Source organism: Xenopus tropicalis, chromosome 1 (assembly GCF_000004195.4).
Source record: "Xenopus tropicalis strain Nigerian chromosome 1, UCB_Xtro_10.0, whole genome shotgun sequence".
NCBI classification, from domain to species: domain Eukaryota; kingdom Metazoa; phylum Chordata; class Amphibia; order Anura; family Pipidae; genus Xenopus; species Xenopus tropicalis.
In genome coordinates, this window is record NC_030677.2 from 152,461,812 (window position 1) to 152,475,732 (window position 13,921).

Consider the following 13,921-nt stretch of genomic DNA (forward strand, 5'->3'; position numbering starts at 1 on the left):
CACCCATTCAGCAACTCCTGTTAGTGTCCCCTCAGCCTACCAACACTGAGCATGCTCAGTTCCTACACATTTGCTGACCCTCCTTGAAAATGAGTATGTACAATAGCCACAGTTGGCATATGCGGGTGCTATTACTGGCACCTCGAACTAGAACAACGTAACGTGCCAAGTTAGAAAACCATTATTAAAAACATAGAGTACACAGCAGTGTGGCACCCATGACATGTAACCTGCGGTTGATTCCGCTGGTCTCAAACTACATCTCCCAAATTCCCCGACGGAATGCAGGTAGTTGTAGTTTAACAACATCTGGAAGGCCGGGCACCACTGTATCTCTGCCCATTGGGCATGCCTGACATTAGTTGTGGCACCCACGTACCTAAAGCAACTCACAAGCTGTATGACACGGGGGGAGGAGCCGCGGCGCATCCACCCCCAGCACTCACACAGGCTCGGAATGACACACAATAGAGAGGCCGAGAATAAGCAGAGACAGACTCCCGCTAGTATCTCAGATTTGGGCACAGAGACGCCTCTTGAATCCGAGGGACCCCCAATACACAGCAGCGCATTAAGGAAAGCGGCTCTGTTCCGACAGGAACCTTCAATCCAGTTCCAGGGAGACTCGCTCTAATCGCAGTGTCGGACATTGAGCAGAGAGGGGAGCAGTGAATAGGGCAGAGCAGTGAATAGGGCAGAGCAGTGAATAGGGCAGAGCAGTGAATAAGGCAGCCTGCCACAGGCACAATGACCCTACTCGTTGGAAAGCATTAGAGAGAAGCCACATTCACGGATGACTAAGCCGGAAATGTTGTGGAAGAGAGCGCCCAGAGCTTAGTGTTACTTGGGAATAGAGTAACCTACGGGGAAAACTGCTTCCTCTCCAACCTAAGGAGCAGTCGCAATTGACTTTGGCTAGGCACAGATAGAGCGCTTTTGTAGCTCAGCTGGACCATGCTGGACTCCCGATGCTGAGCTGTCGCTCCTCTCAGGCCCCCCTTAGGTCCTGGGGCCAAGCAACACGATGCTGGCGGGCTTCGCGGAGGCGTGGCGGGCACAGTTCCCGGACGCGGAGCCGCCGCGCATGGAGTTGCGCACAGTACGGGACATGGAGCAGGAGTTGGAGAGGTGCAGAGCCTCTGTCCGCCGGCTGGAGAGGGAACTTAACAGGGAGCGATTCCGCATGATCTACTTGCAGACCCTGCTAGCTAAGGAAAGGCGTGGGTACGACCGGCAGCGGTGGGGCTTTGAGGATCGCCAGCACCAGGCAGGAGAACGGGATCCCTTTGGGGAGGAAAGGGTCAAGAGCACAGGTAGAGAGGAAAGGAGTCCCGAAAACAGCATCAAGGGTCCTGGTCGAAGGGAACCACCGGTTGGTGCTCCTGACTTGTCCCCGGGGGATGTAAATCGAGGGCCCCGTCGCCTTTTAAGCCTAACAGAACGGGAAGACCCTGAGCAACGATCTGACCGGCTAAGGAGGGCATCGTCCCACCCAGAAGGTAGCCCCGGACTTCGGGGGCCGCAGGTTGCTGAGCACCGTGGAATTCGAGGCCGCTCCTCTGACAGCAGCTGTGGGTGGGATGGAGAATATGAAGAACCTGAGCTAAACCCACGCTTTCTGCGGGATAATGCCTTACCCGGCACTGGGGGTAATTGGGGGGAGGCCTGGCCCCGCCGCTCCTTTTCTCCGCGGAGTTTTGAGGACCTAGGGGGTGGGTATACTCCAGACTGCAGCTCCAATGAGAATCTGACTTCAAGTGAAGAGGAACTGTCATCTGGCCCCTCTGGTAGGGTGTCACCCAGAGGCATCTGGAGCCGTTCCCCTCCTTCCCCTGGTAGTGCCAGTCCACCCACTCCTCAGGCTCCTGCTCGGCAGTGCCAGTTAAGGATCGCGGAGGCAGCGATTGTGGGAGTTCGTAGGAGTGGCCAGATATGGCCCAGTTGCGCTGAACCTGTGGGAAGGGATCAAGGTTGCCATGGAGATGGAGGTGAGGATGCGCAGGGGAGGAACTTTAAACCTTGTAGGTATTACAAAACAGGGAACTGAAAACTTGGGTCTAATGTACAAGCTGCTGTTTTTGGCACTGGGGCATTAAACCCATTACTTTCATACTGTACTCTACAGTCATATATAGCCATGTTACTTAAGTGACACATGAATTATACCTTTCTTTTATACCATCTTAAATCTACTTAATTACTTGACATACTCCACTCAAAGGGGCTATGATAAATAAGTAAATTAACATATCCATTCCATAGAAACCAACCCAAAGAAACATTTGGGCAATGAGATGATGTCAGGAGATTGCCCCATATGCAACAATATTTCTGGCTCAAGATCTCCGCTGATTAGCAGCAGGACAATTACCCTATGTTGTAGTCTTATTTAGGCCTACAAGAGCTTCTGGGATCTGTGGTGCCAATTTGAGAGCATTCCACAGTGGGCCTGCACATGGTATCACTTGATGGCCATGAGATTAGGAAAGAATACAGAAAAGATTAAGCTATACTAAGTATTTGTGTTTGCAGTCTGTATGTTTGATATACGCCCCTATTTATTGTACTGCACTGTGGAACATGTTGGCACATTATAAATATGTGTTAATAATAAATTGTGGTCCAGAACCTTTGCTTTCTTTAGATGAAGTACATGGCATAATGTACACAAAATTACTGCCAAGGGTTCTGTAGCATTTTACTGATGAAGAAACAAGTGATCAGTATTTTTGGTCAAATCATATCAGTTAAGAGTAAACTTGGTATTTTGTATCCTAAGGTCCCTTTTGTCAAATGTGGGCCACCTTGGCCTGTCTTATGTTGTACATTGTATGTGATGTCCTGCTTAGGCAACAAGCCACAGGAAGAGTAATGGAGGGCCCTGCTAACGCCTGTAGGAGTACCCATCTGCAATGAAGACCAAAGTATCAAAATCAAATTTGAATTCTGTATTTGATGAACCCCCATTGGGATGTGGGGTGGAGTGTTCAAAAGTAATTAGATGGGGTTCACATTCCTCATGCAATCCTTTCTTTATAAAGGCCATGTTATCAGGTAGCCTATGGTTCAGCTGGACTCATAGATGACTAGCGCTTTTGTGGCAGCTGTAACTCTTGGGGCTCTCTGAATCTTAAGTGTGTAAGGGTGGTTTGTTTCATTATCAGGGACATTTTACCACATAGTTACACTGGTTGAAAATAACATTACACCCATAGTGTGTAGTAATTTTGTGCTGTACATAGGGTGTTTCATATGGATTGGGTTACTTTCCATTAACACTATGTTTAGTTCAGCAGACTGAGGTAGCTCAGGACAATAAAGCACAAAAATCAAAACTGAACCATGTCCAAAATCTCTGTAGCATTTGACTTTTTAATATAAAGCCTTTCCCTGTTCTTTGTAATTATTACCAGTTAATTCTCTTTATTCCAGTTATGAAGGATTTTTTCTCTCACCGCTTACACCGAAGCTGAGGTTTCTGTGTCATTTTTCAGGAGAATGTTAATCCATATATACATTCTCATGTTTCCCAATGCATAAACTGCTGACCTAGTTGTTTCAAGCCCCCTCATACAAGTACTCATATTGCTCTATTAGCTGAAGCCTTTCCTTCTTGTTATGCTTGTAACCACTCCCTTTAACCCCTTGTGTTGCTCAGTAGAAGGCATGAGCTGCTAATCTGTCTGCTAGGCAAACACAGCAAGTCTATTCTATCAATATTGAAGGGTATTTATTTGTCCTCAGTCCACAGTAAAGTTGCCATTCATTTTTTCAGTAATTCTTATCATTGGAAGGCAGATTAAAGGCTGGTTTAGTCTGTGAGTGAGTTATACAGCTTTACCCTCCTCCCCCTTCCCCCGCTCCTCTTATTCTTTTCCGTGAGGCAGCACCAGGACATATCCAGAAAATGGTGTTGGGGGAAAGAAGGAGGAGGGCAGCTGTTATCTAGCCCATCTTGTACAGACCATCTGTCCCTACTTTGTATTAAGTGGCTAGTATTGCTGGTTATGAACAATAGTCATTGCACGGGCACCTGCTAATCCCAATATAACTGAAAGGCTCTGTCAGAGACCTTCTCTTCATCTCCATTCCGCCTTTTTATTGTAGGCATTTCTTTTTTATTTTCTACTAGCTACTAATGCTGTCTTATAGTGGCGGCTCTGTGAGACCACCTGTTTCACATTCTCACCTCTGTACAGTAGATCTTGAAATCTCTGTGGCACTAAATACAGTTGTAAGCTAAAGCACAGCTATGCTCTTTAATACATCTGATGGTTGTGTGACTTGGGGAGAGGAGATGTCATGTGACATACACATCAGCAAGAAATAATGGAGCCAGAGAGTGAAAAAGAGGTCATGCGACATTCTTTACCACTGCAAGATATTTACAGCCTAATACCTTTTTGTCCACCCAACCTTATCAGGCTATGAGCAAGCCCAGCTCTGCTAAAGGTACACGCACCAAGTTTCATACGATAATCAGTGTGTGTGCAAAACAAGGCGATCGATATTGGTAGAAGCATTGGATATCAGTTGCCTTATCAATTGAGCAAGACTGAAATGTTTGATTGTGCACCTTTGAAGGTGCCTAAACATCATAACGTTAGAATCAGTTAACATGTGCTTACACAGTGAAAATAGCTTCTTGCAGCCCCAGGTGCACGCTGTACCCACTACCCGGGCAGATAAATACAAAAATGAAGAAAACAGCAGCACTCCGGTTGTTTTGAAAAATGTGAATCTTTACTCAAGTGCCAAAGGCAACGTTTCGGGCTTCACTCCAGCCCTTTATCAAGCCTCATACCTCAAACATCATAACGTTAATGCTGAATCATCGATAGGGGTAAAATCATTTTGTTTTTACCTGCATATCTGACGATTCAGCTCTAAACGTTAGTAGAGTGAAAGAACAATCTTGCCAATGACTAATGCTAGAGTTGATTCAAAATATATGGAAATTATTTATTGAAGATAAGGTTCTTGTACTAACCGCTTTCCCGATATTCAGCTTCTGCCATTGAACAATGGGCAGCAAGATAGTGTTGTGTAAATGTCCTCAGGGTTTTTTTGTTTAGAGAACAGAGGGAGTATCGGTATGTGAAAAAGCAGTAGCAAGAGGATCACATTCAGCAAACAAAGTAAAAGGTGTAACCTGTGTAAAGGTCCCCATACACGGGCCGACTATAGCTGCCGATATCGGTCCCTTGGACCGATTCGGCAGCTAATCGGCCCGTGTATGGGGAGAGCAGAGCGGCCTGGCCGACCGATATCTGGCCTGAAATTGGCCAGGTTAGAAAATCTGGTTGGATCGGGGACCGCATCGGCTCGTTGATGTGGTCCCCGATCCGACTGCCCCATTGCCGCCCACATTATCCGATCGTTTGGCCCCAGGGCCAAACGATCGGATTATTTTTTTTTTTAATCCGAGCGGATCTGCTCGTGTATGGCCACCTTAAGGGCCATACACAGTAAGATTTAAGCTGCCTGTACAGCCACTTCAGACAGAGTTGTCTGTGTATTCGCCCATGTATGGCCCACCTTGATAGCATTTTTGATAAATATCTGCCTGACAATCAGCTAGATATCTATCGGGTATGTTTAAAAATCCAGTAAGGGTGAGGACCACATCAGCTCAAAGATACAGTCCATTCCGGATGACCTTTTTTATGTTCCAGTTTTTGACCTGTGGGGCCAAATGATCAGATCATAACAATATCACCCATCTTAAGGTGGCCATATTGGTGATCTCTCGCCAAGTGATCTTCAAGTTTATGGCCACCTTAAGAAGTAAAGGTGCCCATATATGTGAAGATCCGCTCGCTTGGCGAGGTCGCCAAGCGAGCAGATCTTCACCCGATAGCCACATCTACGGGTGGGCAATTTAGGGGAACATGTAGGCTAATTCGATTGTTTGGGCCAAACGATCAAATTATAATGGCGGCAATGAGGCAGTCGATCCGACTAAATATTTTAACCTGCCCAATCGATATCTGGCTATTTTGAGGCCAGATATCAGTCAGGCATGCCCCTTGTTCCTGCCCCTACACGGGCTGATAAGCTGCCGAATCGGTCCAAGGGACCGATATCTGCAGCTACAATCGCCCCGTGTATGGCCACCTTAAAGATTGGACAATGACAGCAAAGAAGAGTTGTTCTGGTCCCCTGCTGCTGTTATGCTACATAATACTGCGCTATTTGAGGAGTCTGAAGTTTAGATCAGTGGTGGATCTGGCATTCCTTTTTTACTATGCGCATTAGACAAACAAGCATTATTTTGTGTATATATGACTAGTATGTACAAAACATCAGAGAGATTTACACACAATAGAGCATTGATGTATGCGTACAAACACAACAGGGAGATCACCTGCATGACAGCAACAATGAAAACATAATAGAACTGTGAATGGAGCATATTAAACATAATAGTAATAACATTGTTTGTTACAATTTGGAAAGAGAAACATTTCCTATCATTAGGGCTCTTACACATGGGCATTTACTTGTTGGTGTGACTCACATTTGAGACACAGGTTTGAACACACCTAAATGCATTTGCATGCATTTTTAAACAAGTGAAAACGCCGAAGTATAAGAGCCCTTAGCCATGAATGTTTCATCGTGTTGTGCATAATCACTCCTAAGAGCTGTTCAGTGTGCTTGGGACAGATCCCAGTTGCACAGAATAGTGAGCTGAGTGTGTAAGCAAAGAGCTGAACTGGAGATATTATCTCTATGTGGCAGGTTGTTTCAGATGCCTGTGTGAATAGAGGCTCCCCAGCTGGCTTACATGAGACAGGCGTTCACACAGAAGGTTCCACAGAACATTTGTGTTGCACCTGTTTAAGCTCTCTAATTGGTTACTCAGGGTTTAATCCCCAGCGTGCCAACAGCATGTTTGCAAACTGATACAGCAACAGATCCCAGCTGCTCTGGAACTAGAGCAACTATCCCCATGAATGCTTCTCTCTAGCAATAAACCTTGCACTGTTGCTTTTTTATTATGAACAATTAGCCTTAAGGAAAAACAAAACCATATCTTTTTTCTTCTCCATGTCTCACTTTCTGTATCCTGTTACCCTGTTTCTGAAAGGGGATTTGTGGCATGACAGAATTAATGTTATTGGGTTATGTTATTTGGTATTATTAAGTACAACACTTGCACAAATATTTATATAAGAGCCTTTAAGTCACATATTTTGGCCCAATTACGGCTAATCTTGGCATTGTTAAAAGGAGTTTTTAACAAACGTTTAAGGCTCTTTGAAAAGTTTCATGGCAACCCATCTGGCAGCTAGGTGAACCTGCCCTTAGTGGTTTAAATTTGGTTAGGATTTGTGCTCATGCCTGTTGCATTTTTAGCACTACCATACTGTAGGTTATTTGGCACGTGTTGCATGGTTTACCGTTTCTGTGCTACATGCTTACTGTGTGTAGATGTGGTAAGTGGTGGTACCCTGTGTTGCTTAGTCATTGCAGTACACAGTGTTGTCTTCTGAACTGAGAAATGTTAACGGCCTGTGTTGGTTTGTTGAGTTAATTTTGTGTTGGTTACTATTTTCATGAGATTAGTACACATGATGGCACACATGATGGGTTGATTCTGTGAATTGCTTAATATGCCTTTATGCTTGGGAAGGTGATCATTGATGGTATATTACGTCTGTACTGTGGTGGTACTTGTGTCCAGTAGTGACCATGCCCCTTTGTATTTGGTAATATTAGTTGTGCTGGACAGGAATTTTGTTTGGTAGTGGAAGCCTGTATGCATTAGGGATTATCCTTGGCGCAATATGACATCTGTGATGGTTCTGAATCATTTTGGGTTACAGGGAACACTAGCTCAAAGAGCAAAAGCATTCAACAGGTTTATTGTATTGGTAAGTTAGACATGTTTTTGCTGCTTTATGACACAGTGGCTTAGTGTGGGTACTCGGGGTTGGCACAGGGATCCATGTTTCCATAAGATGTGTTATTTCCTGGTCTACTCCCAATGCTTCCTGTCTGAAGATTTTGGAACATTTGTTTGAGAGCACATGAGTCCTAGGAGGGAGCAAACATGATTATCTGCTGTCATCTCCTCCTCACCTATTTGGCAGAATGCCTGAATCTCACTCTCCCTACCCGAAAGATAGAAACCTGTTACTAAACATTCATTTATCAACTTATACCTCTAGCAGTTCCTGTGTAACTACTCTTATCTGTGTGTACCCTCCCCCTCCTATTTTTGTGTTTCTCTGCATTACCTACCAGACTGGAAAAACTGCTCTGTACATTGCAGAGGTTGGAATATCTAAATTATGGGGTAAATAAAATCTGATCAATGGAAACAGCCAGGGCTTTATTTCCAGAGTGTGAATGTCAATAAATTGATTATATGACAGTTGTAGGGTTGGTTTCCATCTGAAATGGTTGACTGTGCTAGTGACCTTGTTGCCCCTTTCAGTCAGTCTTATATATTTCCATGATCTGAGCATTAAAAGAGCAGTCGTTACCTTTGTACAACGAGAGCAAAATAAATAGAACAGATGCTGAAAATACATTTGGCCTATTCTTTTCATTTAAAAATACCCGTTTCTTAGTTATTTTATTATAAAGCATTATTTGACTTAAACACTGTCTTGCAATTAATTAGCTGAGTTAGTTTAACTAGATTAAACTAGATTAAGTTCTGTATAAACATCTCCCTCCTTTCTCCCTTTGCTGTGACTGTTTTGGCTTATAGCTAAGCAGAAGTCCATTATGCATAAGGATAAGTTTATTACCTAACAAGCATAAACCATGCTCCAACATGGAGTAGCTTCAGTTTTCCTGCTTGCACTGTTTAGCTCATAAAATAACACAAAAAGTACATTCATCATAAGTCTTATTCACTAAACTCACATTGAATAAGGGGGCCATATTCGCTGAATCCATGTCGAAGAAGAGGGTATACCATCCGTTTAACAGATACTATTAAAAGTAACCTTTAGTTCTTAATGTGCACACTTCCTTCTTCAAAAAAGGGCAATTATTGCCAGTGACAAAATGTTATTTTGTGCCTTGTTCCTTACCCCACACTATAAAGCATAGAACCCCCCCAGGCAGAAAAGAAAAAAGAACAGCAACATTGTCTATGTGTCAGCAGTAGTTTTTCCTGCTTCTTAAGCTTGTTATATTATTCATGTTTTTCCTTGAGAGCCAAACCACAAGTTGTTATTGGCTGTCACAAAACATACAGTTGACTCTTTGCAAGCTTTATGGGACTCTTCACACCTTTATTTTCTAATTTAGAAACCTGTAGCTGAAATATCTATTATCACAGTTTTCTACATAAATACAGAGGCAAAAATGAGCTGGACTTTTTCATACTTTTGATGGGCAGGGATGAGCTCAATGTTTTTTTGCATTTTATTCTTCTTGGTTCTATTTATCTGCATTTTAGGACAATTTTTTTTTTTTTTTTTACCACAACCGTATTTGACTCACCTACGAAATTTATTAGAAAAGTACACATTAAACTCAATATGAATTTGATATGAGGTTGCCAAGTGAACAAATCTTTCCCCCGGTATTCCCACCCGGACTGGGGGATATAGTGCTAATGCAGTCTATTAGCCCTAGTACCAAATGTTTGCTTTACAATACAGGGGATACAAAATGTCGGAGCGAGGGTCATATCAGTGAGTTGATGCAGTCCTCAATCCGACAGAAAAATCAAGCCTGCCCAATCGACATCTGGATTGGACCAGATTTTGTTCAGGAAAGCCTTTCAGAGGGTCCCATACACAGGCAGATATCAATCTGAAGGACCCTAATTGGCAGCATAAATCTGCCTGTGTATGGCCACCTTAAGGGCTCTGCCACACTGGGAGATTAGTCGCACGCGACAAATCTCCCTGTTCACTGTCGACTAATCTCCCCGACTTGCCATCAGTTGCCATCCCACCGGCGACAATGTAAGTCGCCGGTGGGATGGCACACACGGCGGCGCGATTTCAACAAATCGCCGAAAATGCCTCGCGAGGCAACTTCAGCAATTTGCCGGAATCGCCTGCGCAGCATGTGCCATCCCACCGGCGACTTACATTGTCGCCGGTGGGATGGCAATTCGGGGAGATTAGTCGCCCGCGAAAAGGGAGATTTGTCGCGGGCGATTAATCTCCCCGTGTGCCAGAGCCCTAACACATGGCTACACAGCAGCTTATTTGTATAAACTGTAGTCTTCTTTTTGAAGCAAACACACCAGGCTTACCAGTGCAGGGAAACAATTCTTTATATATTAATTACTTTAAAACTTTGAAAACATTTTTTGGTCTTAGACTGCTTAAAATTGTATAAATTGACTCTTAGAGGGGTGTGTGTGTCTCATTAGAGGTTTCACTCTGGGTGTCTGTCTCTTCTCCTTTAGATGCGTCTCACTGCAGGGCATCGCCTGGGGGTACTGAAGAGCAGCGTTCTCAGCATGACTTGATGCCGTTTATAGATGAATCACCTTCCTCCTCACCTCAGCTGAGTGCCAAGAGCCGAGGAAGTAGAGACACCCTCTCCTCTGGGTCTTTGGAGTCAAGTAAATCAGTGAGTAGAAATGCAGAATCAATAATTGATGTTTGCATGTGTGCATGTGGAGGGTGTGGAGGCCAGGTAGAAGTTGGGGAAACTAAAAATATCACCTACCACTGCTTCAAGGATATCTGTAAAGTAATATTCTCTATTTAAGTTACTATCCCTTTATAAGTTATGGTCCACTCTTTAGGCACCTGTCTCTATTAGGGATGTCAAACCTTGCTGGTGGGGGTGTTATAATTCAGCCAAAGCAGGCAAATTTCCAAGTAGAATTGCGTGCATTCATACTGAGAGATTAGCAGTCACACTGAAATACAGGAGCATCTTGTACAGGTATATGGGATGTTATCCAGAAAGTTCCAAATTACAGGACGACCATCTCCCATAGACTATTATAACCAAATAATTTTGTTTTCCTTTTTCTCCATATTAATAAAACAGTAGCTTGTACTTGATCTCAGTGAAGATAAAATTAATTAATTAAAGTAAAGTTCCTAAGCATTCTGGGTAATGGGCCCTATACTTGTATCAGTTGTATCCCATGTTTAATGCATAATATGCAACTTTTGTTCATTAATAGTTTTTGGGTGTGTCCACATAAACATTTTTCCCATATATTTTGGCTACAACAAGATCACAAAAAATGGAATTCATACTCATAAATTTAATAATGCATTAGGGTGTGTTCTCTTTCTTTTCTTGCCATTTAAAGTGCAATGAGTTTGTGTTTTATATGTCTGTATCTACATTTGGAGCATTTTTGCTTGTGTAACACCATTCATGGGTGACTCAATTGCATTTAGGTAACACTGACCTGCAGGCCAACAGACTCGTTTCAAACTGTTCCCTAGTCTGGTTTTTGCTTAGCTCAGAGCACATATATGTGTGTGTAATAAATAAATATATATATATTATTGTTCATGCATGCCAAACACATGCTGGGAATGTTTAGCCTCTAGCCTTTAGTGGTACAGGTATCGGACCCCTTCTCCAGAAACCCATTAACCAGAAAGCTCCGAATTACAGAAAGTCCATCTCCCATAGACTCCATTATAAGCAAATAATTTAATTTTACAACATGATTTCCTTTTTCTCTGTAATAATAAAAGTGTACCTTGTACCTGATCCTAATTAAGACATAAGTAATCCTTATTGTAGCCAAAACAATCCTGTTGGGTTTAACCACTGTTTAAATAATTTTTTTAGTAGGTAGGAGATCCGAATTATGGAAAGACCCCTTATCCAGAAAACCCCAGGTCCCGAGCATTTTAGATAATGGGTCCCATATCTGTACAGATTTGATATGTTTTGCAACATTTAATGCTTTAGTACTGTTTTCTGCCTAAGGGCTCTGGCACACGGGGAGATTAGTCGCCTGCGACAATACTCCCTGTTCGCGGGCGACTAATCTCCCCGGATTGCCATCCCACTGGCGAAAATGTAAGTCGCCGGTGGGATGGCACACGCTGCGCAGGCGATTTCAGCAAATCACCAAAAATGCCTCGCGAGGCAACTTCGGCAATTTGCCGAAATCACCTGCGCAGCGTGTGCCATCCCACCGGCGACTTACGTTTTCGCCGGTGGGATGGTAGTTCAGGGAGATTAGTCGCCCGTGACAAGGGAGATTTGTCGTGGGCGACTAATCTCCCCGTGTCCCCGTGTGCCAGAACCTTAAGCCAGAGGTGTTATTATTTCAACTCTCTTAGCTAAATTGTACAGAGACCCCTCTAGCAGTATAGTATCTAGTGCATATAAATGAGCCTTTCAAATAGTGGCTAATAGATCCTGCACTTTATCTTGTGAGACAAGTGCTCTGTGTACCAGGAATCCCTGCCATAAAGCAGGCCATTTTTTTCCCAGAAAGCTAACAGCCAAATTACCTATGTAAGCTATGTATTACTACAATGACCAAACATAATATTACACAAGTTTTTCAAGTTCAGGTAAATAATTTTTTTCTGATGATGATACCTGTTTTAACAGCACGTGTTGTATTAAGGTGTTAACCTTAATAGAAGCAAATAATAATTTAGAATTTAGTTATTCTTTAAGGGCAGCAGCTAAATAAACATAATCTTTTTTTTCTCTTTTCTTGTAGACTGAACTGGACCTGGAGAAAGGTCTGGAGATGAGGAAATGGGTGCTCTCTGCAATCCTGGCTGGCGAGGAGACCTATTTGAGCCACTTGGAGGCTCTTTTACTAGTACGTGTTTGTGTGTTTATTAGGGCACTGTCCCAAATGGGTGATATTTGTGTACTTAATACATTTCATACTCTGGCTTTGCTCTTTTTCTGGCTGAAGCCCTTGGAAAAGAGGAAAAAACGAAAACAAGGTGAAAGTTAAAGTCAAACAGTGTTTTAAGTGATGTGCCCTGACTTTGGCCTAGAGGTAAGAGCAGGCAGCCGTTACTAATTACACTTATACTGTATGTTGATTACAAATGGTGTTGACAAATTTCTTGGAAATGTTTGCTGAGACACCAAGTACGCTTTTTAGAACACAATGGAATTCTACACCTTATCTGTTATTTGCTATGTAACCTGTACCATTTAGCTGTATTTCAACTTAAATGGCAGCACCCATAGCTACACAGCAGTTTATTTGTATAAACTATAGTAGCATTTCTTAAAGGAGAAGGAAAGGTAAAAACTAAGTAAACTTTATAAGAAAGGTCTCCGTAAATACAGCCATAAGCACTTTTAGAAAAGCTGCACTGAGTTCTCAGTAAAATGAAACACAGGATTTCCTTCTTTCTATTTTGTATACATGATCTTCTGTGTCAGAGCTTAGAGCTGTTCCCTGCCTGCAAGTGAAGTGAAGTCAGACCATCCTAAACTGGCTGCTGCTGTCTTAAGCAAACTGAGTGAGCTTTTAGGGCTGTTTACTCAGGTATGGTAAGGGCTCTGGCACACGAAGTTTAGCTGCCCGTGACAAATCTCCCTTGTTGCGGACAACTAAACTCCCTGATATGACATCCCACTGGCGAAAATGTAAATCGCCGGTGGGATGGCATACGAGAGGCGATTTACATTTTCGCCGGTGTGACGTCATATTGGGGAGATTAGTCGCCCGCAACAAGGGAGTTTTGTCGCGGGCGATTAATCTCCCCGTGTACCAGAGCCCTAAAGCATTCTACAGAATAAATAGCGTTCTAGCTTGCACTATTGTAACTAATCTTTTGGCAATAAAATGACTGAGTAGCTTTCCTTCTCTTTTAAGGAAAGAGACAGTTTTACTAGCATAATACATTATTTTTAATTACTTTAAAACACTTTAATTTATTTGTGTTACTGTTCCTTTAAGCGACTTGTCCGGGGTTGCCACAGGGAATTGAACCAGGGTCTCTAAATAAGATTCCATGTCAAAGGCTGGTCA

At 43.1% G+C, this 13,921-nt stretch overlaps 1 protein-coding gene across 1 annotated transcript in view; it reads left to right on the forward strand.

Annotated features, from left to right (window-relative positions):
* The first annotated feature begins 480 nt into the window (after nt 1-480).
* bcr (BCR, RhoGEF and GTPase activating protein) overlaps nt 481-13,921 on the forward strand; it is a 31,297-nt gene continuing 17,856 nt past the window's right edge. The window contains 3 exon segments of the mRNA NM_001130320.1: nt 481-1,988; nt 10,391-10,557; nt 12,644-12,748. Of these exon segments, the coding sequence (NP_001123792.1) occupies nt 1,025-1,988; nt 10,391-10,557; nt 12,644-12,748 (1,236 nt within the window). The 5' untranslated portion in view covers nt 481-1,024.